This window comes from Anthonomus grandis, chromosome 1 (assembly GCF_022605725.1).
Source record: "Anthonomus grandis grandis chromosome 1, icAntGran1.3, whole genome shotgun sequence".
NCBI lineage: Eukaryota > Metazoa > Arthropoda > Insecta > Coleoptera > Curculionidae > Anthonomus > Anthonomus grandis.
This window is the reverse complement of record NC_065546.1, coordinates 58,329,504-58,355,395: the sequence shown is the minus strand read 5'-3', so window position 1 is coordinate 58,355,395 and position 25,892 is coordinate 58,329,504. Positions and strand designations below refer to the sequence as shown.

The 25,892-nt window shown below is 31.6% G+C and overlaps 1 protein-coding gene across 4 annotated transcripts in view; it reads left to right on the top strand.

Moving 5' to 3' along the window:
• The window catches only part of LOC126745607 (uncharacterized), a 295,984-nt gene that overhangs the window by 55,058 nt on the left and 215,034 nt on the right, over positions 1-25,892 (top strand). For 3 of the 4 annotated variants that reach the window (XM_050453559.1, XM_050453552.1, XM_050453547.1), the window contains 2 exons: positions 21,697-21,870; positions 25,304-25,501. In XM_050453559.1, coding sequence (XP_050309516.1) covers positions 21,711-21,870; positions 25,304-25,501 — 358 coding nt within the window. In that variant the 5' untranslated portion in view covers positions 21,697-21,710. Of the gene's footprint in view, positions 1-7,032; positions 7,098-21,696; positions 21,871-25,303; positions 25,502-25,892 lie in introns of all 4 variants that reach the window. The other variant, XM_050453550.1, reaches the window with a different exon arrangement.

The following is a 25,892-nucleotide window of genomic DNA, read 5'->3' as shown; positions in this document are numbered from 1 at the left end:
ATTATTAAATGTTTGCGTTAACAAGTTTTGAACGTCCCGAGTATTATGTGCAAGACATCCGTCCTGTTGAAACCACACAACACTCCCTATATGTTCTTCAGGTATTATAGCTCTCATGGCAGGTAATATCTGCTCTTCCAAAAGATTTAAATATCTTTGACTTGTCAGTGTTTGGTTATAAATAAAGGGCCCAATAAGGTAATTATCTAAAAACAATTATAACATTTTACTTGAAAATTATTTTGTGGAGTGGGTAATTAACTTACCGTACATACCACACCATACATTAAATCCAAATCTTACTTGTAGTCTACGTTCAGCTACTTCATGAGGATTCTTAGTAGCCCAAAAGTGACGATTATGCCTGTTAAATACTCCACAGTGGCTAAAAAACGTTTCGTCGGTTCAAATAATTTTTCTGCTGAAATTAGGTATTTCTTGACATTGCCTTACAAACCAGTTTGAAAATTCTAATCGTCTTGGGTAGTCTGTATCCCTTAAACCTTGAACAATAGTAGGCTTATATGGATGATATTTATTTTTTTTAAAGACTCTTTGAATGGTAGTCCTTGGTATATTCATATCAGTTGCAGCTTTTCGGGTCGGCATTAAAATGATCTAAAATGTTTTCGTGGCAAGCTTCATTGTCCTTTTGATAATTTTCTGGCGTCGGTATTTCAAAACTTCCATGAGTTCTAAGGTTCATGACAAGCCTAGCGAATAGTCTTGGACCTGGCTGTTGTCTCTCAGGATAGAGTTCCAAATATCTAGCGATTGCAAGATTTGCATTTTTATTACACGTAATATAACATTTCAATATGTCAAATTTTTCTTCACTGCTATATCGCATGGCTATTTTCGAAAATTAAAAATTTGAACAAAACTCAAGATTTGAAATTAGCCGACGTTTCGACGTTTATTTCGACGAAACGTCGGCTAATTTCAAATCTTGAGGTTTGATTTCTGTCCTTAACCCGCTATACTTCACTTCTATATCTATTGGAGGGACGTTAATTTTTCTACCATGCATTTGAACAAAACTCACTGAAGACAAACGAAAACAACTAGATACGAAAAAACTATTTAACACTAACAAAAAATTAACAAGATAAGAACTACTAAACAAGATAAAAAATTAAATCAAATAAGTGATATTTTGCAAAACTATTAGTAAATGACGCTAAATCATTAAACAATGATAATTGTTTATACGACAAAAGGCCTCCGTAGTCATGGCCTCCGCATTCATGGCCAACTCCGCGAAAAATGAACTTTGTAACTTTTTGACATAAGAATGAAATATTTTCATTCTTCTTCTCTAAGTGTTATACATCATTTTAAAGGGAAAATAAAGATCTTTTTAATTTAGCAAAAAAACAAAATGACTGTCATAAGAAGAAAATAAGTTGAGGATGGAATCTCAGAGCCGAAACGTCGAAAACAAAAACTGAATTCAGGTATACATTGTCCTTAAAAAGTTGTCCTAATAATATTTTTACAGATTTTAAAAATACGTTGAAATAAAAAAAATACAGCTCTTTTTCCATAATGCAACTTTTTGATTTTTTCCAAATATTTCAAAATCAGAAAAAGATAAAATCGTTCTAAAAGCGGCACTAACTTGATAACTAAATGCTTTACAGCTTTCCCTATTTAACCAATTTTCTATCTCTTATAGTTTCCAAGATACCCATACATGTACACCCAATTTGGGCCACACTGTATATATAAAATATTATTGCTATTGTATTGCCTAATTTCTTATCAAAATTCACTGTATAATAACTAGATGGCCGATTTTATCCTAGTCTTCATTGGTTAATAGAAAATACATCAAATTTGAATAAAAGGTAAAAACTACAACACTAGTTTAAGTAAAATTATTTTTAAAATATTTAAAATATTAGTTAGTAAAAGTTAACAGTCAAACTGCCTGAGAGTTTTCAAATAAATACCCCTTGTTTACTGTTCGGCTAAAATGAGGTTAATTCTACTTTAATGTTCACTAGTAGCTAGTAGGACACTTTGAAATATAATTAATTAAACTTATTAATTCACTTACTATAAAAGAACTCTTTTTCTAGGTGATACCAAAAACATCACTAACTGCTAGTAAGTCCATTATACGCTAGTTTTTTTAGTTGTTATAAAAAATATAAAACTATAATAAAAAGTAATAATATATAATAAAAACCACAAAACTAATTTAAGTCCAGGTATTAAAATAAACTATAAAAATAATTATTTAATTCAAACTGATGGAGATAGAGATTTTTAAAATAAAATCATACTTTAAGAAAATGTTTTTTGCTCGTTAATTATTAGTCTATTTTAACTAAAGGTTTAAGCTACTGGAAGTAGCTAAAGAATACTTTAGAATTTAATTACCTAAACACAATAATACACTTACTATGAAAGATGTATTTTTTAAGTGATCCAAAACAAAACACTAATTTTTTAATAACTGATTGCACTACTATATTAATTCTATATTAACTAGATGGCCGATTTTACCAAGGACTGATTCTAAGATGAGGATGGAAAATTTTCAAATAAAAATATTCTCTTTAGGTGTCTACTTTCCCTTTAAAATATTTTACTCTATATTTCTACTTATAAATAGGAAACATTTTTAAGTAAATCAAATTCATTAATACAAAAACATAATATCTTTTTTTATACATTAATAAATAGGATCTACATACATATATAAAACTTTATTTAGGAACATAGTCAACAGAGCATAATTTTAATGGATTCGACATTTATATTAATTATAAAATATATCACATAGACAGAAAAGAGACGTTATCCTGTCAAAAGGCAAAAAAAAAGATGGAACTGGGGTTTTTCAATTTAATCAAACGGAGCCAAAAATGAATTTAGGACGGCACTTATCTGAATGTGAAACAAAATGCCGTGTGATAAATCAAAAGGCGTTATATGGCAAGATTTAGGGTCTCCGGGGAGTTGAATCCGTATTTGGGTCATTAGATCGACCGGAGGGATAGTTTTATGTCCGACCCTTGAACGAAGAAATAAATTATTTATCCATCAGGTTTGATTTCCAATTAAATAATTTTGTACAAAGTACTCTAGTAAAATTGAATATTAATCTTTCTTTATTTAAAAAACATCTTTTTCAGGCTATAATATACATTAAACATTTAATTTTACATTAAGGCTTCTTTTATAAAAATGATAAATACTTGTCACTTAAGAAGCGATCCTCCAAAGCCCAGGCATATCTCTCGGACAAATATTTTCATATTTTTCTTTTTTGAGTTGGGAATGATAAACGAGCAGTTTTTGGCGGTCCTTATCTTAAATTCATTACGGCTTAGGGCATAAATTTTCTCATACTTTATTGAATATTAGAGATTACTGACAAACTCCTTGTCTATTCAGTTTCTAAAGCGTTGTGAAATAAAATTTAAAATTCATTGGTGCATTGCGATAAAATTACCCTTTCAATTTTATAAAAGTTGTTAATTTATTCATATTAGGGTCCATTTAGTTGCATTGCCAAATAATGTATTAAAAATTAACTAGAATATCCATTATTTTATTAATATCCGTCATTATAACGAAGCGACCTTTGGGAAATATTAAAAACAGAATTTATTGCAATTTGCCCCGTTTATGAGCCGTAAAAGCTTCACAAATTTTATTAAAATTATATCTAGAATTACGTTTTTTTTTGTTACTATTATAGTTAACGGTAATTCCAATATTAACTTCAAAAACAAATTTGGGGCAACGTTGTTAATGCATGTAATCACAAAAGGATACAATAAACAAAGGATGTGCTTTTAAATAGAACCCTGATATTTTTGTCTTAATTTACATTTATGGTAGCGGATAAAAGGTGTTCATTTTTTTTATAGGGATAACTATATTTGTCAACTGGTACATCTTAATTAATTTTTTTTGCCTTCTACAATACATCACTAAAACCTATGAAAATATATTTAACTCAAAAAATACATTTCAAGAATTTTCACATACAGCTCAGTCTTATAAGAGAAAGTTTAAAATACAATTACTTTTAATAAAAATGAACTGAAACACAATAATACGGTTTTCTACAACCAATTTTATCCTGAAAAATTGGACTCTTTCCCCTTCACGTTTTATTGAACTTTGACCTGACTTTTGCCCCGAGCACACAATAAAATTACAATATCCATATTGTCAAATATATTCGAGATATTATATTTTCCTCAAGTGATATTATGGCGTCAAGGGAATTCGACGTGTCCGGTGTTATTTCGAAAAAGATTTGCATCGCAAGGCAAGTCGTCCCTTGAAGCTGATATGGATATATTATATTGCGGATCGGTTTTTATGTGGTAGAATTTTTATGAGTTTATAAGTTGTATTTTATAACTTATCAATTTCCTTAAAAACAGGATTTAAAAATAGTTATATCTAAATTTTACAAAGAAGTGCAAAAAATTAATTTTTAATTGACAAAAAATATGTACTATACATTTCTTTTAACGGCTTTTCTATTAGACAGTCAGAATATGGTATTTAAAAGTACCTATTCATGCCTAACTAAAACATCGAATTTAATATCAACATAGGACAAATATAAGTTTACTCCCAAAAGTTTAGAAATTGTTTCGCGTTAATGAATAATTTTGCTCTGTACGTATAAAATCTACATATAAATTTCGATGTTTTGCAAGCGAATATGTTCTACTTAGAATAGTTTCCCTAAACTAAATAACAAATTTAAAATGCAATAAAGCGAGTTTACAAAAAACCGTGCTTTCCAACTCAATATTTAACTATGACAATTTGACAAAAATCAAACAAACATTGCCTTTGACTATCAATAAAATTTAATTTTTTTTTCTTTTCGATTTCGCTCGACATCTGCATAATCACACGTTTAAAATTAATGCAGGGGCGGAATTGGTTCGTTATTGATTCACTTAGGGAGTGCTGTGATAGCTGCTTGAATATGTACATTCGGAGATTTAACTGAGGAAAGATCGTTTATTACCAAGTGATTTTATCGATTGGAAAGTAAATGCATGTTTTTGAAGTTAAACCGAATTACTACCTGGATTTGAAAATTAAATGAAGCGAGATTTATTGACCCATTTAACCGCTGTTTCGTAACAAAAATTTTCCTATATATAATGCACTGCTAACGCCCGGGACTGCAAGAGATCGAAGGTATTAGAATACCCCGTGGGATGGTCGGGCGTCACGGGAATTCGGCTGATGTGATGTGTCCGGTTCCGTTTCGGAGATCTATTTGCATCGCAAAGAAGCAAAACGAAACCAAAAAAGTTTTACTCCGACTTTAAATGAGAATTTATTACTTTGGTTTCTGGATGGGAACTTGATTTAGATTGTGGATATTTTATTTTTTTTTTAACTTAAATAGTCTTAAAATATAACTTTGGTTTTTAAATAGAGCGTATACATTTTCTTATTTTGAAAATCGTCATTTTGATACACTTTTCTTTAATTATTCCCTCCCCTCCCCCGTACCAGTAACAACACATTTATAAAATTATTCAAAAAAATAATTTTTAAAGAGCAGTAAATATGATAACAAATTCTACAATTTAAAAAGGTGTTATTATACAATTGAAGAAAGGTAATTTAAAGAGATATTATTTTTCTTAACTTATATAAAAACTGACCTAGAAAAGAATTTTGAAAACAATAGCCAATATGCTGAGACATTCTCCAATATCTTATATACAAACTTACCAAGAAGTCAAATTTGCGAATGAAACAAAGTTTTTACTTTTTCTTATATGGAAACAAAAATTTTTACCTAGTTGGAAATTTAATTTTCATTTCCGATACTCACTTTAAAAGTCTTTAATATGCTAGGAGTTTTAAAGGTCATGTATAAAGTTAAGGAAAGGTAGACAGAAGGACATTTCAAATCTCAAACGTAAATTAATATGGAAAAGAAATTTCTAAAGCAATAGCTGATATTCCGAGAAATTTCAATGTTTTATATGCGAACTGACTTTGAATCTGAATTTGTAAACCGATTAAAAATCCAATACAGCATCTACTCTGATGTACAAATAAATAGTTCTGCCAAGTAAATTTTTAAATTAATTGCCGGGACATTGAGCTTAAACCATTATTCTACATGTATAGTTTAAATGGCTGAAATATGGAAGAAAAAAAATGCAAATAAAGAGCGTAAAGGTGGTCAATTTCCCAATGCTTGATATACAAACGGGTCATCAGATCCTTTGACTGGAAATTAAATTTTTTAGTTATATGTTGCGTTACAGATCTAATACACTACATAATATTCCTCCGTTTTATTTCTCGGTGTAGCAATTTACACTATATTAATAACAAAAGCGAATATTATTTTAATGAAAGTCCGTATCAACATATATACCAATATAGATTACCGCATGCAATATCCATATATCCAATTTACAGAGGGTGCGTTAATGGCAAATGACCCAGAATCCAAACCCAACACGTTTGATAATAATTAATTCCATGCGTCGATATAAAAACCAAATTGCCATGAATTAAATTATTTCAAATTTTATTCAGTAGATACCCGGTTTAGGTCGTTTTATGACCGCTTTTAAATAAAATTAATCGTTCGTCATTTATTATTTTATTATTCAGGGTCTGTTATTAATTGATTTTAAATATTTTATATAAAAAAACTTAAGTAACCGCCAATAAATAGGGTTAAGCTTTAATTTTCACTTAGTTAATATTATCCTAAATTCTCACTAAAATAGCTTTGAATTTGGCAATATCGGTCGTTTTGTGTCACGATTGTCAGCTGGATTACGGTGCGTAGATTTGCATAAATTTACATTTTAGCTCTTTTTGTGTATGTAGCTCTTTTTTCACATGGTTCATTTGCCAACAATTGGCTTTTCCGTTCAAATTTTGAATAACTAAAGGTTGTATTTGTAATGGTAAACATCGTTTGATTTGGGTCTATTCGTCGTATTCACGTTTACTTCAGCTATAATCAAATTTACTCATTTCTGATTAATTATTTATTTCTAGGAAGTAAATAGGAAAACATTGTGACAAATCTGCTACCGTCCTCTCGCTTGCCAACGGAAATCATTGTAAGTAACTTGACAGTTTGATATACCTGATTGGACCAATCAAAATGGTAGAAAGGCATGGTCAAAATAAGGCGAAAAAAATTTAAATTTTATTTAAGAAGAACTTTTATAACTTCATTATTTAATCGCAATATCCGAAGCAACACCTAATCACAAAGATATATATAATAATATTAATTAATAATGTTACGTTTTTACTTGTATAATGTTTTCTTTTATTTTTAATGGGTGTTTAAGGTATGGGAGTAGATTTAAGCTAGATCTCGTCATCAAATTTAATTTCTTTGTGTTTATAGCCTATATTATAAATAAAGACGGATTATTATTATTACTATTATTATTAAAATAAGTAATAAATCTTTATACCAACTTCCAAAGATATCGGAGTTCTAAATTTGCAAAATTTTCTAACGAAATCATTTGCCGAAAAAAAAGTATCCAAATGCAATTAATTGAATCAGATAATAAATTCGATGTAAAAAAATAGGATGATTTACCACTTTACCTTAATTTATTTTAATGCCCGTGCATATATGATCCAAAATTTATTAATAAATAATAAAACTATCCACTACATAACCACTATTTCTTCTTTTTGTCATGACCCTCAATCTTTGTTTCGACCTTCTTCTTAGTCTCTTCAAGTTTTCCTTTGGCAGCGCTTAACTCCGACTTAGCCAGTTGAGTTCCCTTTCTACTTAAATCAGTGAACATCTTTAATGCCTCCCGTTGCTGCGGGGTCGCCTTCTGTTGGTACTCGTGGTACTGTTTTACCACTTCCGTTTTTCCCACGTTCACCAACTTGATGGTGGTATGGGTGGCGATCACCACCACCATTTTCGTTAATTCAAAGGCCGCGCTGGCCACACTGACGATTTTGTTTGACATGATTATGGAAAATGATTGATGGCGATTGACGTTCGGGTTTTGGTTAGGAATGTTTGAAGTTTTTCTCAAATTATTGTGGTAGAAGGTGTATTCAGATAATTTTTTTCAGTTGCATTCTTATTAATGTACAAATCGACGCGAAATATGAGTTTTTAAACAAAAGACCGCCTAGTGGTCTAGTGTTTGAAATTGGTAATTCTGCAGTTTAGCGGCTTTTGTCAAAACTAACGAAAAATGGTCGGGTTTTTTGCAAAGTAGGTAGATTTCGATATATATTTTTCACTATGAGTGGCGGAAAGCCAAATTTTATCACGAAGAGGGTGTTATCACGCACTAAATCACTCACTATAGGACGCGATTAATCATTAGAATAACCTTGTGTACCATTAGTTTTGTCAACAAATAGGTGACAACTGAGTTGAGGTTAGGTGTGGTGTTGCCAGTTTTGTTGCGTTTTGTCACTCTGTAGCTGAAGCCTTTCTCCAGTCTGGCTTTCTCTAAAGTGGAGAATTCACTCTGTATTTTTTTAGTCATTCATTATCATAACATATAAAAAATGATGAATGAAACTAGTGTATAATCATAACATTATACACTAGTTTCATTATATATTACTTAAAATGTCAATTACATGTAATAAACACAAATTTGTTTGAATTGAAAATTTATTTTTAGAAGTACATCATTTTTAAAATTTCTTTTTTTTAAGTTCTATCAAAATTCACATATTCGCGGCGAATTATATCGTATCATTCCGCCACTTTTAATTTTTTTTGGGCAAAATTAGGCCATTGAAAAAAAATTGTAAAAACACGCAAAATTTGATGAGCGGTGCTTGAGCAATTTAAGAACCAACCCAACCCAACCCAACCCATCCCATGTTCATTAACACGCAGAACTCTTGGGTGTTAATGAACCTCCCGAGGGATCAACCAACGGTTGGATTGGGTTGCGTTGAGCTGGGTTGGGTTGGATTGAGTTGGGTTGGGTTGGGTATATCTATGGTCTGTGCGCAGCGCCTTAGGTTCCCCTCGCGGTGATAGAGAAACGGAACAAACCAGGTTCTAGTCGACTTTAGGTATCTCCGAATTTTAACATTTTTGAATATGAAATAGTAAGCTAATCTTCTTTGGACTATTTTAAGCAAAAAAAATTGGAGGATGAATAACATTTTCTTTAATAAAATAATAAAAACAAAAAAATCATGACAATGTGTACCTATGTACGATATAAACTCGTTTTCGAACATTCACCGCAAGCGCTTTATGGCTTAATGGTAATGAGAGTGAACTATGAGCCGGTCGGCCTGGGTTCAGATTCCGACTGTGTCAGTTTTACTTTTTTTATTTTTTTTGCGAATAAGAATTTTGTAGTTTTGGAAAAATTATTTAATTTAAATGAAATTATACATAAAATATGACCAAAAAGACGAAATTGTTTGTATAACATAAAAAAAAAGATTTTACCTTTTCTTGTAATTAAGTCCCTTTATTTTCGTGTAAAAAAACATACCGAAGACACCCATAATGTATTATTTATTGTTTTGGTACTTTTTAGATTTCGATCCTAATTAAAAATAATATGAAATATAGGCATATTCTATTTAAAAGTAAGTCTAAAGAATATTTTTCATATAAATAACAAAATTAACAAAAACAAAATTCCCTTCCACCTTCCTTCATTATTCTTTTTTATTGACGTTTGACATAACGCCACGAGGTGACAGCGTTGCCATACATGTTCCTTGATTAAAGAATTTTTTATTTCTTCTATATGAATGTTTTTAGTGTTTTGGGCTCGGTTGAATTGCACTGGGTTGATTTTGGGTTGCGTTAGCACACGGGAGGCGTAAGCCCCCCGTGTGCCTCAGTGTTGGCTTGGGCTGGGATGAGATGAGATGAGACGGGTTGGGTTGGGTTGGGTTGGATTGGGTTGGGTTGGATTGGGTTGGGTTGGGATAAATTGTTTTAAGTTAGGATGTTGAGCAGCCCATGTGCTCGACATTTACGAACCCTCTCTATATTTTTTCATATGAATAGAATTTCAAAATGTTAGAAAATATGGAGGCTACGAACCTTTGCATAAGGGAATGAATTTTTTGCTTGTGTAGAAATGTGTGTAAAAGTAAAACCCATTCACTATTATAGTGTAAAGACACTGCTATCATTCTGGCAGATAGATTTAGATGTCTTTCATGTTTTCTCTTATATAAGATATGCTTTTTAGATGTGCTTGTTGCTTATTACATACATACACAATTTGGCAACTGCGAGATCATATGTCAATAGTTTGACAATGTAATTATCAATAGCAACGAGTTTCGATCATCAAATAGAGTAGAGTAGACCTCATTTTTGACATAATTTAATATTATTTTTTAGCGTCCTATGTAAATGATCCGCAAATTTTTTTCTCTTAATCTATTCTTTTCAAAGTACTCTTTATGCTTAAATTTTAAAATATTGCAAAATCGAAGATACTTAAAGTCGACAAGACCCAAATAATATATCCAAATCCACCTATTTTTTGCAAAAAACCCGACCATTTTTCGTTAGTTTTAACAAAAGCCGCTAAACTGCAAAATTACCTTGAAATTTAACAATAAAAATAAAAACTAGAAGAATCATAGAAACAAGGCACTCAAACCTCCGTTCAACCCTAAAAAAAACACCGCAAAAGCAGCAGCAGCAGCTGCAGTAAAAATAAACCGAAAATAGAAAGACGTTTACAAAAGTTTTCGGTTTTTGTTACGACGCGGCACACAAAACAATCACAAACAGAATTCGAAATACCATTTCCCTAATGTTGTACGGATTTGCATAGCACACATATTTCTCGTCTAAACCGCGGCCATATCTCCACCGCGAAACCAAATCCGTGGAAAATACACCGCAAGCGTCGTCTGTATAAACAGCAAGTCGAATATTTACTGCAGATTAAAATGCTACGAAGCAAAAAGGGAATAAAACACAAGATAAAAGTGGCTGCTCGTAGTACTTTTGTGTGATACAAGGTTCGGAACAAACGGTTGATATGAAGAATCAGCTTAAATGCTCCCCGGTGGGCTTTTATAAAAGGGCCTACGGGGAACTCTCTCTTCGGTATCTTTTCCTCCCTTAAACATGATTTTCTGCGGCGAAACGTATTTAACCTGTCCAAGGGTAAGGATTACAGGTTATTTAGTTAATGCCCTTTTTGGTCAGGGATTTAAAGGTGAGATAGTGTGCGGCCGTTTTATTTTGTTCTTGGGTTATTTGTGGACTAGCCGCTTTTGTAAATTAAACCTTTCCGGGGACCTGAAATGGTCAATTTATTTAACGTTACTGGATCCGGATATAAAATATCCTGAGTTTTTATTGTTTGGAACATCTTGAATAAAAAATCTAATTTATTTTCATGTTTAATATACAAAATGCCAAGGAAACCGAGTCTTCTAATAAAATAAGTGTTGAATAATAAATTATGGTACTAATCGATTTTGAGAAGTCTGCAAATAAATTGCATGTCTTATTTTTACGATGTTAAATTCATATAATTTCTCATATAAATTATTTTTCACTTACTGGAATTTATTTTGCTGAAATATTTCCCAGCATAAAAGCATTTTTCCAAAAATGCTTTTATTGCGTAGTTAAGGACCCAGTTACCAACAAAACCTGATTTATCAAAGCAAACTTTAATCCCATAAAACATTTTTTGGTAAAACAAATATTTTTTCCTATAAAAGTGTCCTTGACTCGTAAAAACTTCGCCCCGTTTGTTCCATTTGTCAGCTAGAGCTTTTGTTTGATGGTAAACATCAAATATCCCTGTTTATATGTTCATAAGTGCTGACCCGTCGAACGCTAAATTACAGCTTATAAATGGAGGAAAACAGGCGAAAAACGAGCACATTTACCGTCAGCACAATTATTATTATTATTATTTGCCTGGATTCGACTAAATTGATGAAAAGTCCTTACAAAGCCCGTCTTCGTGTTTGTTCCTTTATAAATTTGCAACCCCCAAGAATTCTTTTTTAACTTGAAGGCACGGCAATAAACGACATTTCAGCCCAGTCATTTCCCTTAAATAACAAGGCATAATAACGTCAAATATCACTGAACTTTAACCTATTTTTAGGAAAAAAAAAATAAAAATCGAGCATAATAGATTCGGTTTACTTTTAATAGCCGGAATTTTTGTTTGCCGCCCTTAAAGCACGGGAGAGCCTGTCACGTTACGAGGGCAGAAAGCTTTCCGGGGGGGATGAATTTTTCTAAATAATGCGCGAGGAATTTTGCAGGGTCATGCTAATGGATTTGTATGGAGGGGATCCAGATCCGGTATAAATAGGATAAAATGTCGTGTCAAATGGGGGTTGAGTATACAAAGAAAGGCCGCGAGAAAGGAGCGGCGGCCTTTTTTTTTGGATGGGAAATAACGTTATTGGACTTTGAATGTGGAAATTGTTTAGAAGTTTGGTAATGTATGTTTTTTTTGCCAAAGCCGGAATTTAATGTTATATATCAAAAAGAATATGGTTTTTTAAGCTATTTAGGATCACTGAATACGATGAAAATATACCAATTTATTTTTCAGAGTATTTTAAGTCCTTTATAGGCAGATTTTCATACAATTAAATATTTTTTTTTTTGCAATTTGGTAAATATGTTATACAAGTAAAATAACTATAACCTTTGAATCTGGGTTATAAGGTAAGTCACCTTGGGCTCGATGCATGTCAATGACTTTACCCTTTTTATGATACGTTAAATTAAAGGTTTTTTGGAGTACTATTTAATAACCTGCGGAAGAATGTTTTCTAAATTTTATAGAGGATCAAAGAAACGTATAAGTTAAGTAAAATAAACTCTGTTTTTATTAATTAATATTTTATTTAATTAGGTGCTCGAAAATTAACTTATTTAATACGTTTTAAAATATTTCTTTTGAAATAAATGCACTTTCTGTAATATTCCGTCGTTGAAGATCATCGAGTGATGCTGGTTATGTTTTAACACAACGGTTTAAAAAAAATTCTAAAAAAACGGTATAACATTTGTACCAAATCGCGATTTTCTCACATTATAGAAATATTTGCATTAAAAGTTTTAAATTGATACCCTATACAGGGTGTCCAAGATAAGAATCCTAAGCATGGGGATCTCGGTACCTGTTGGAGATACAGCTTCGGTTAAATTAGGAAAAAGTTGTGCACTTTGAAGCGTATTTACATGTCATTAAGAAACTTCAAAAATTTTCATGGCCTGCTGAGATATTTGGAAAAAACGGAATTTGCCAATATCGATTTTATTTTTTCCTGGCTTTATTTTAAAAGATATCGAAAAACTATTGACACTTTCTCATTGACACTTTTGATGTAGTACGTGATGGCGCTTTTAAATTTTATATCCGACGTTTCGTTTTCGAGAAACCACCATCAACTTTATTTTTTTATATGGCGCGAAAAGAAAGTACACCCTGTATCTGATTCCATTTTTTATTACAAATCCAACGATGTATCACATGTCATATTTTTTTGTTAGTTAAAAGGAAAAATACAATTTTTCTTTTTTTTAAACATCTTATTAAGTAGGCTTTAGAAACAAATGCTTTGACACTTTGACGTAAATACCTTTTACCCTGTCACATATTTTTTATTAAATATTAATTGCAGTTGTTGTTACCGTGATTGTCGAGGTGTTGTTTGTTAAGTAATTATTGTTATTATTATTTACTGTTGTCGTTATTATTGCTAAAATTGTGTTATTATCTTCAAATATGCCTGGTAGTCATTATAGTCATGAAGAGAAGTTTGACATGCTGTCGTGCTACAAAAATACTGTAAATACAGCAGCAATGTATCTTAATAAATTTCCAGATAGAAAGCAACCATGTAAATCCATTTTCTTAGAGTTGGCTCGAAATTTAAAAGAATATGGTTCGTTTAAAAAGCCTGTTTTATCTCGAAAAAAGGAATCTCTTGAAGAAACTCAAAATAATGTTTTACAAGCAGTTATTGAAAACCCCGAGATATCAACCAGGCAAATTGAAAAAAATGTAGGAGTGGCCAAATCTACAGCTCAGTTTATTTTACGTAAAAACAGATATCACCCCTACAAATTTAGAATTTGCCAAGGACTTAAATCTGGGGATTTCGAACGACGTCGGCATTTTTGTGAGTGGTATACACGTGCCTGTGAGGAGGATTTTAATTTTCCATCAAAAATAATATGGTCCGACGAAAGTATGGTCACTAATAATGGTATCTTTAACCGCCACAATAGTCATTACTGCGTCCAACAAAATCCGCGTGTTAAGAAAATATCTAGACATCAACAACGTTTTGGGTTTAATATGTGGTGTGGAATTTTAGGAACCAAAATACTAGGTCTATTTATTTACCATTATTCATTAACAGCAGAACGATATCTTAATTTATTGCAAAATGATTTAGAAGACTGCTTAGATGATTTACCTCTGGCACAAGTCAATAGCTGTTGGTTTCAACAAGACGGGGCTCCTGCACATAATTCTGGGCAAGTTCGACAGTACCTTTCGCAGCGTTTTCCTGAAAAGTGGATTGGAACCTCCAGTGAAGTGTCTTGGCCAGCGCGATCCTCGGACTTAACCCCTTTGGACTTCTTCCTTTGGGGATTTAATAAAAACCGAGTCTATCAACATTCTTTTGGAACTGAGCAGGAGTTACGAGAATGTGTGACGGCCGCTTTTCAAAGTATTACGCCAGAGATATTACGTGATATTTTAACTGCTATTGTAAGAAGATCATACTTATGTCTAGAAAATAACGGAAACCTGTTTATACACCTGTTTTAAATTAAATTTATAAAATGCGTTAATTTATTTGCCTTTTTCGTTATTTTTAAAATGTATTCATTATTTGTTGCATATCGTTAGAAAAATCATAAAACATTTGTCTATTACTGGTTACATTTTTTTATTTATAAGTAGTACAATGTACAATGCAAATCAATGCTTCATTTAGCTTCATCACTCTCTAAATAGATATTAAGAAAAATGTGACAGACTCGGTAACAGGTATTTACATACGTCAAAGCATTTGTTTCCAAAGCTTACTTAAAAAATATGCTAAAAAAAGAGAAAATTTGCATTTTTCCTTTTAACTAACAAAAAAAATGTGACATGTGATACATCATTGAATTTGTAATAAAAAATGGAATCAGATAAAGAGTGTATTTTCTTTTCGCGCCATATAAAAAAATAAAGTTGATGGTGGTTTCTCGAAAACGAAACGTCGGATATAAAATTTAAAAGCGCCATCACGTACTACATCAAAAGTGTCAATGAGAAAGTGTCAATAGTTTTTTGATATCTTTTAAAATAAAGCCAGGAAAAAATAAAATCGATATTGGCAAATTTCCGTTTTTTCCAAATATCTCAGCAGGCCATAAAAATTTTTGAAATTTCTCAACGGCATGTAAATACGCTTCAAAGTGCACAACTTTTTTCTAATTTAACCGAAGCTGTATCTCCAACAGCCTTATCTTGGACACCCTGTATATACAGGATGTCTTACTTAAGATGTATGAAGACCAATACCTTGTTTGTTTGTAGAGTGATCTTTTTGATTAATTTAAATCAACTAATTAATGATAAATTATCTTTTCTAAAGGAGAATTTTCTGTGACGCAGATTTGTGAAAGGATTGGCATCTACATGGATCCGCTTCTTCAAACTAAAGTGTATGAATAACAACTGGTAGCCATTGTCACGTCTGACGTCGCAAAACTACCAGGTTTATGAAGATTTCTACAGGGTGAGTTTTTTAAAGTGTTACAATGCGATATGTCAAAAACGGCTGCAAATTTTTGTTTGACATTTTGGTGACATTTCAAGTATACCGGGGGGCACTTTTTGTGATATTTTTGACATTTGTTACTTCACCCCCCTAAGAGGGGGGGGTCACTTCCTTATTTTAAATGGAATGACGTGTTTTTTATTCTTAAATACGAATCTACATAAAATATGAAGTCTGTTTACAAAAAATTTTTAAAATTGCTCTACTGGTTACGGAATTATGATCAAAAATGTTTTGATTAAATTTAAAAATACTTCGAATATTCTACTTCAATAAAAACAAATTATTTCCTATTTTTTAACTATTTATCGTCTTGTATTATGCCTAAGGAGCTGTTCGAAGTGACCGCCTTCGACTTCCAAACACTTTCTTATTCTTTCCTGACATGAGTTTCGTACCCGCTGTAACATTGCTGGTGTCACTAATGAACAAGCAAAACGAATCCTGTTTTTCATGTCCTCTGGAGTTGTAGGTGCACTAGCCATTACTTTGTCTTTTATAAATCCCCATAAAAAAAAGTCAAGGGGGATCAAATCTGGCGAACGAGCAGGCCAGTTGACAGCACCACCTCGACCAATCCACCTGTTTTCAAAAATCTCATTTAAATAAGTACGGGCCTGTATGGCATATTGGGGTGGAGCTCCGTCCTGCTGAAACCATACGTTAGGATTTAAATTTTGGTTTAGTAGACGAGGTAACTGATTTCTTAAAAAATCTGTGTAGACCTGTCCATTTAAACGACCTTGGAAAAAATGCGGACCAATAACTCTATCCTCGAAAATACCACACCATACGTTCACAGACCAGGGATGTTGATTTGGTACAGTTCTCATCCAGTGAGGATTATTTGTTGCCCAGTAATGCATGTTGTGCCTGTTTACCTTTTAGAAAAACAAACAACCAAAACTTGAATATGTTCTAATTTAAATAAGTTAAATCTTACCTGCCCGCAATTATTAAAAGAAGCCTCATCAGAAAAAATAACGTTTCTCAAAAAATGGTCATTTTCACGCATTTTTGTTGAAATCCAAGTGCAAAAATTAATGCGATTCTCAAAATCATGTCCGTAAAGCTCTTGATGAAGTGTAATGTGGTAAGGATGAAACTTGTACCGCTGCAGAATTGTTATAATTGATGATTGACTAATTCCAGCATCTAAAGCAAGCCGCCTGGTACTGATTTGAGGATCAATAGCTACTGCTCCTAATACAGCAACTGCCTTATTTTCATCTGTTTGCGTTTTAATCCGATTTCGTCGTTTACTTTTTAGACTACCAGTCATACGACTTCTGGTCTCCAGTCTCTTAAAGGCCATATGAGATGTTGGAATATCCGAAAACCTCTCGGCCCACACTACTGCAGCCTCCCTATAATTTTTTCTGCACTCCCCCAAAATTAACAACATATCTACTTCTACACTGAAATTCGCTTCCATTTTTTTCTTTTTAAACACAATTTACTTGTTAATAACACGTCAAAATTTTTATGTGACACTGCTTGTTATGTTGCCATGGAAATCCTACTGTTACTAGGATTTTCATTTCCATCCATACTAGTAAAATAAACAGTAGGATTTTCATGGCAACCGGCTGTTATTATGGTAAAATATTCGAATTATTTTTAAATTTAATCAAAACATTTTTGCTCATAATTCCGTAACCAGTAGAGCAATTTTAAAAATTTTTTGTAAACAGACTTCATATTTTATGTAGATTCGTATTTAAGAATAAAAAACACGTCATTCCATTTAAAATAAGGAAGTGACCCTCCCCCCTCTTAGGAGGGTGAAGGGACAAATGTCAAAAATATCACAAAAAGTGCCCCGCGGTATACTTGAAATGTCACCAAAATGTCAAAAAAAATTTGCAGCCGTTTTTGACATATCATATTGTAACACTTTAAAAAACTCACCCTGTATAAATCTTTGGAAATACTGTACGTTAAGTATAACGACGTGCTGAAAACCGCTAGAATTCTGAATTACCGCTAGCTTTTCCAAAAGTTAGATGCTTGTCAGCGTATTCCACATTCGAATATATCTCTATTTTTAAACATCTATTTATTATTTATCTGTTTCTTGCTAAAAATATTAACGCAGATTCCAAACAAGTGGTCGCTTTACTAAGAATACTGATTTAGAATTAACAATATCAAAAATTCAGTTTCTGGTATCGAATTGCACATTAAAAGCAAGTAATTCTTTTTGCTTATAATAACTATGGTAAATATTATTAAACGGATAAAACTAAAAATTGAATTTTTAGCGACAAATAAATTCGAACAAGGTATTTTATTTTCTTATGCGGAAACGGTTCGTTGGAAAAAACAAGGCCAGGAAATATAATTTAATGTAAATTTTTATTTGAAGAAAACAGCGACGTACCATTCTTTTTAAGGAACTCACTAGGTTCTAGCACGTATGAATGCCACTGGTACTAATTTTCAGAAATATATCTATAGAGAAAAATATTTGTCGTAAAATCATATTTTTTCCTAACATTTTTCAAATCTAATAATTTTTGCAGAGGAGTTTATTACGCAAATTTGCTTATTTTGAAGCCCTCTACGACCTTTTCAAGTTTTTCCCACTAATTATGAAATACCCTGCATACTATCACATCGGTTTCTAAAAGAAAATATTGAAATAATTGTCATTAAGTAATATTTTATTATCCATACGCCCTTAATATAATTAGTAATATAAAATAATTTTGATTATTAGATTTTGTGTGCTGCTTGAGCAGGCGCAAGATGGCTTACGGACATTGTAAAATAATAAATACCCTTTTAATAATTTTCCATAGCATAGAACGGCAACCGCACTAGTAGTAATAATTAATCGAACCGAACTTGAAAACGAACCGGAGTTATGCCAATTTGATATCCGCAAAACGGGTAGATAGGTCGTACATCATTCATCGAGGGCCTCCCCGGCCCCCTTCCCCTTTCAATCGATTCATGAAAGCCCTATTTATCGCGTTACTTATACATGAGCAAGATCCAGTAAACATTGAGGTTATGAATGCAGTTTAATATTGAAATTCTATCACGGATCGGTCGACCGCACAAGCGAAATGAAAGTTCCATTGTGGAAGTTGCATGCTACTGCTGCTGCTGCTACTGCTGCTGCTTCGTTTCCAGATACGGGGCACAATATCTCTCGTATATTGTCCAGATGAATTGCCATGGAATTGTTCGACTTGGAATTTGTTGTGCAAGGGGTTGTCGAGTGGAAAATACTGACTTAAATTGGACTTATTGGGTTCGGGTTTACTTGGCGCTTTACTTTGTTTTATTGGGATGTATTATGGGGGTTTATCGTCTAGAATAATCTTATTTGTATTGGGTTCTATAGTGGGAACGCATTACATTTTCTAAAATTTTCAAAGAATTCTCTATTTTAAAAATAATAGATTTATATTAATCGGGAACATACAATCTTGAAAGAAAGTATTTTGTCCACAAAATCGAATGTCAATCTTATTTTATATGTAATAGATACATGTAATGTTGAAATAACTCATCGTCATCGGATTGTATAATATATTAATAATTAAAATGGTTCAAGGTTTAAAAGGTCAGCTACATTGGTGAAATTTACAAAAAGATCAGAATTACAAATAAATTTCAAAAAAAAACCTGTCTAGCAGTTATAGTTTTGCTGACTAAAAATCTCCTGCATCAACTGTTCACTTAATACTTGTGTAAAAAAACTTTTATAATATTATTAAAGAGTGTCTTTTAGCTCTTTATTTTTCTAATTAGGATCGAACCAGCGACCAATGCTAATAACAATCATAAAATGCTTTATTCAAAAAATGTTACAATAATGCCTATTTGCTTATAAAGGCAAATATTAACTACCAGCTACTATTAAATAAACTATCAACCTTTATTAAAAATAAAACTAAAAAAAAAAATAAATAATAATTTCAACTATATTTATACATTATAGTTTATTATAAGTAGAGCAACCAATTTCCAAAAACAGAAGCTCAATAAATAATAAACAAGATACCATATTCCATTGATTCTTCCAAAAATAAATTTTTAAAATTTCGTCTAAATGTATACAAACTGTCAGTAACCAAAGGATTTAATTTATTATAAAAAAGAACAGTATTATATATAAAATAACGTGTAAACAGAGCGGTTGAATGGTGCAACATAGTGAAGGTATTATGTCTAATATTTCGACCATGTACTCGATTTCTCGGTAAAAGTTTTTCAAACAGATATTTGGGGCTTCGAGTATTCTAAACGGCATAGAAATTTGGACAATAAAAACTTAAATAAATACGGTATTTTGAGCTATTTTAAATTCTAAATCCCTTGACAGACATGATTAAACCTTAATTTCAAAAAAAATCGACAGCAAGTGTTTTGAACGCATTGTCAATGGTACTGTACCGTTACAAGCAGAAAAAATAAATGATTAGAGCTAAACAGGAAAAATAAACTAGCAAACAATATTGGATTCTAGGAACCGCAAAAGGCTAAACAATGTTAATTCAAGAATCTTCATATCAACCATACAAAGAAGTCAGTTATTATTATCAGTTGTTATTTTTACGAGCATTTTTATTTAAAAATAGTACCATTTTGGTTTTAACTGGATTAATAACTAAGTTATGCTCCTTTAAGTAAATTTTATGCACGAAGTTCAAGATTTCAGATACCAGAGTCTTTTTGTATGCTCCGACTTGTAAACCGACCAATGAACAAAATTTGCAAAACTTGGCAAAAAAAATTATATATATTGACAATCCCTAAAAAATCAGTATTCTGTATATTAACCATATGAAATGAACGTTTCCAATTAGTTAAAAGTTGTGCTAATGATATTTACGCTTAGTCAGGTTGTAGTAAATTTGAATACTAAAACAGATCAATTAATAATGGAATTCAATATGGGATTGAGCATGCTCCGTAAACAGTTGGAATTTTATTATGTGTAGAAAAGACTTCCCTTTAAGAAAGTATCTTCCTTATTAATATAGACCAACTTTAAAATAGGTTTTCTCAATAAAATCGGGATAAACTTGTGGTTCAAAAACCTTAAAAAAAAAAAACCGTAAACAGGGTGTTCCGTTGATCATGTTACAAACTTCTAGGGCAGATAGAAAACGTCAAAAGAAAAACAAAATCATATAAACATGGGTCCGGAAAAGCTTCCTCAGGGAGCTAGAGCTCTTTGAAAATAACCTTAAAAAACTAGTTTTTTTTTTAATAGCGCCGGACCTACTTTAGCTACCGCAACCAATTTTGGGATGTAAATTATTGTTAGTATGTTTATTCTTTTGAACCTACTAAATAAAAAAAATATTTACCAGGGGCTTCAGAATCAGGGGGTATTTGGTAAATTTAGGCCCATTTCTTTAAGACTTTAATTTCTGCCCGTTTGGACATTAGATTATGATGTTCCTATGCTTTTAACATAAAAAAGGTGCTCTTAGTAAAAGTCGGTAAATATATTGAGCACCTTTTTTATGTAAAAAGCATAGGAACATCATAATCTAATGCCCAAACGGGCAGAAATTAAAGCCTTAAAGAAATGGGCCTAAATTTACCAAATACCCCCTGATTCTGAAGCCCCTGGTAAATATTTTTTTTATTTAGTAGGTTCAAAAGAATAAACATACTAACATTAATTTACATCCCAAAATTGGTTGCGGTAGCTAAAGTAGGTCCGGAGCTATTAAAAAAAAAAACTAGTTTTTTAAGGTTATTTTCAAAGAGCTCTAGCTTCCTGAGGAAGCTTTTCCGAACCCATGTTTATATGATTTTGTTTTTTCTTTTGACGTTTTCTATCTGCCCTAGAAGTTTGTAACATGATCAACGGCATACCCTGTATAACAATAGAATAATTAATTTTCTTTTTATTTTCAGTTTTAATAATTAACATGGTAGAATCGGTGAAAATTAACAGACTCCGTGTGCCTGAAATAGTGAAGCATGGCAACCAAGCAATCCTGGACTGTGACTTTACAATGGACGCTAGTGAAAACGACTTAGTCCTTAAATGGTATTTTAATAAGTCTCTTGTCTACCAGTGGATACCAGGTGAGAAAAGCTTTATTTTTTTCTATACAGTATGATCCTAATATTAACCAAGAAATTTTAATCAGATATTTTAGATAAAAAATAAGCCTTAGTTTGTCATACAAGTTATATATATTATGAAATGCCTCTTCTCCCAAACATAGGCTAATAAAATTAAAAGAAAAAAAGAAAGTTTTTTATCTATATTTTTTACACAGCTTAAAATATTTTTATGCAATTTGGGAGCTTTTAAAAATAAAGGAGCATTTTTTTCATAAGAATTTTTTTCTATATTTTCAATGGCATCCGTACTTCATCGAAAATAAATATTTTTAGACAAAAAGCGATACGCCACTGGTTTTTTCAAAAACTTACTCTTGAATTTTTAATTTAATTTAACAGTGTTTAAGAGTAAAAACAAATAAAAGACGTGCCCAAGCATGATAAAATACCTAAAATTTAATATGATTCATAATAATATGGCTGCTTTAAACCGAATAATTTCAGTGTATTTAGGAAAAATTGTTAACAGCCATACCTACACTCGAATTTAAAAAAGATATTTGCACTATGAACCATTTTGCTGAACACATAATTTTCGTCGACGTCTAATAGATCCGATAGCAGCAACTAAATTTCCATTTTTTATTTCTTCGTAAGCATTTTGAATGAGGCCAATAAGTTAGTTCTTCTCTTGAATTATCAGGATTCTCATATACGATTTCTTTCTAAAACTTCCATATAAAGAAGTTTAAGAGGGTAATTAATATTGGATCTCCATGGAAGTCAACCAACTGGTCCATAACATTCAATCCATCTTTCTCAAAAATTGTAGTCCAACATTTTTATAAAAGTGGGCTGGACAACCGTCAATTCTAGTGTCAATATTTGCCCATATATTAATATGCTCTGCCATTAGAACTTTTAATAAGTTTTGACGATTCACTCGTTCTACTAAGAAATAGACCGCAAATAGGTAATTAACTTAAATTCAAAGTTAAACATTTACTACACCCAGTCAATAAAACAATATTCATTTGGTATTTAAAAACTCTCTATTCTACTCCATTAAACGAAGAATTCATTGGTAAAAAATAACATCTGTTCATCACTTTCTTTTAAGACTTGGATGGGTTTCAAATGTTACTGGTTGATGGTACTTTTTTACAACTCAAAGAATTTTTGACCTATAAAAATGAGCTAGCTGCCATTCTAGTGTCTGCTGTTGGAGTCTTATTAAATCTTCAGGAAAAAATATTGCCATTTTTCGTGTTTATAATACTAAATCCATTACTTCAAAATCAATCCTTAATTTACTAAAGGTGCCATTGCTGCTTTCTATTTTTTTTGCGCTTCAGATGTAAATTTGTAAACAAACAACTGGGTAACATAAGACACTGGTAAAAGTTTTCTACCTTCAAATGCAAATTAATTATTAGGCTTAGGCAAGCTTAGAGTGCGAAATAGGCAACTTGAGTAAGCATACTTGGCGGATTTGATAGTGTCCCTCGAGCTCAAGCTCCTTCTTAAATTTCCTATGATTAAATGTTACTATTTCCAAAATAAAGGTACAGCACAAAGTTAAAGTTTTACATTTAACGAATAAGGGACGACACGACTCACTAGCAGACCTTACCCTACATAAATAGCGAAATGTTTTATACTGGAAAACAAACAAGCTATTAAAAAGATACTGAGAATAGGACCCCAGAATAGCATATTGCGCTGAAATATTCTATTACTTGATACTTTTGTTTTTAAGAAATAAAAGTCATGAAACTTCTTAATATGTAACTATTAAACAAATATTGAAAAGCGGTATTTCAATGTTTAGTACTTAATCTTTGAAATAGCCTAAAGGTAGAAAATCATGCCACAACAAATTTGTTATAAAATTCTCCATTCCTATTAGTCATGGCGATCGATTAGATAAGTTTTGAAATTATACTTGTTTTTTCTTATGATTAAAGACTTTAACGTATAGACGGCTATTAATATATGCAAGCGTTAAAATGAAACCCCTCACTTATTTGTTTGTATATTTCTATTTATTGAATTTATGCCACATGCATTGAGCTTTCATGAATATGAATACCTATACTGTCAACATCAGTATTAGCAACTAAAACTGGCCTAGAATTCACAACATTTAGATTTGAATTATAAAGAATATCAGAATAATTAATTTTTGTGTAAATTAAAGAACTAATTTTTATAGAATTTATTGAAATTTTATTACATAAGAAATACCTGTCCCACTTAATCTCAATATATAGGCAGAGAATATTACAAAAGATTTACTTAGATAAAGACGTATATCTAAATTTAGGATTTATTTTGATGCCTATAATTAATTTAATAAAGTACTTAAGTATGATTCTTAAGTATTTCTGTTCAGAATACGTTGTTAAGTAACGTTTAATAAATATTATTAGGTTTTGCCTTTAGGTAAAAACTCTCTGAGATCGTCAATGCACAAGATAGGGTGTTTCTTTCGCCCTATTTCGATGACAGTAAAGAAGCTCTTTCCTTTTACTTTATACCTTGAGTCGACACAAAAAGACAAGTTTTGAGGCAAATTTTGAGCAGTAGGATCACTAAAAATAAAAATCTTTTTATAACATATATTATCATCAATTTAGCATGTAAAATTGTTCATTTCAATGTAAAGAAGAAACATTGTTTGGCATACCGGGATCCATCAGTGTTAGATCTGCATTAATATGTAAAGAAATTAAGGTTATAATAGACGACGTCTTCCAATAACGCAGGGTGACTCTCCAAAAAAGCACTCTTCTATTCATTACCTACTTTAAATGTCTTCATTAAACAAATCATATCCTGGTGTATTTTCTTTAATTCCTGTTTTCCATACTATAAGTACTGCTCAAGTTTTTTTTTTCTCTATCTTCTAGTCTGTCTCAATTGCTTTATCTTGAAAATCAAATAATTTAATTATTAAGTTCCGTTTTATTTAATAAAAATGTATTTTGAATATCATTGATTTTAAATTATTCACATTTTTTAAAATAAAGAATACTATAATCTCTTAGGCTTTGAAAAAAAGTTGTAGATCGGATTTGAATATTTTCTTATTATAATTTTAACATCTCAGAAAAAAAGTATTTCTCCGCATATGTTTACACAACAAACTAGGGCTTATTTTTGATGTAGAATATGTGGATAAAACCTCTGAGTTCAGATCTAAACCCATATAACCTTCCTCCAAAAATATAGAAAATTACCCAAAGGTCCTGATGACAGTTTTTAAAGCTTTTAGCTTAAAAATCCCATCTTAAGTGGGAATAAAAGTTAAACGACACCGAATACATATATCTGTAAAGTGGTCCTGGCCACTATCCAACACGACTAATGCAACGATTATTTCCGAAAATTTATGATTTTTTCAAGACAAATAACAAGATTTCTTTTGTTGGATAAAACGTCTTTTTAGGCACGAAGAAACGACCCCAGAGCCTCGGTGTGTTGAAAGACAGGGTGAATCTGGAATATCAGGCTAGTGTTGACGCGAATAGCATCCATAGGGCACTGCATATATTAAGTATAGGGCCGGACCTATCTGGAAATTTTACTTGTTCAGTTTCCACCCTAGAAAGTGAGGATGAAAAGACCAAAAGTATGCTTGTACTGGGTAAGTTGTTTTATCATATTAAGTTTATTACTGCGGTACCTAAAATATTTTAATACATTTTTTGGAAGGAGAGGTTAAATTATTGAGGTCACTGAAATTTACCCTCTTACAAAAACGGCCTAAATAGTATTCAAACTATGCTAAAACAAGCAATTACAAGCCAAACAAAAGGGGGGTGCGCTTAAACGTTCCGTAGTAATCCGCGTTTGTGTCCTCACCACTTAAAGCAAAACCACCGTAGTAAATCCACTTTTGAAGACAATTGCATTCGGTATCGATCACTTAAACTATTTGCTTTCCAGGCGGCCTTCGGCTCCGGATGGATACTTTGAGAATTATTTTGGGGAGCTTACAAATTTCCAGACAATATGCCCTCAATAATCTGTCCGTT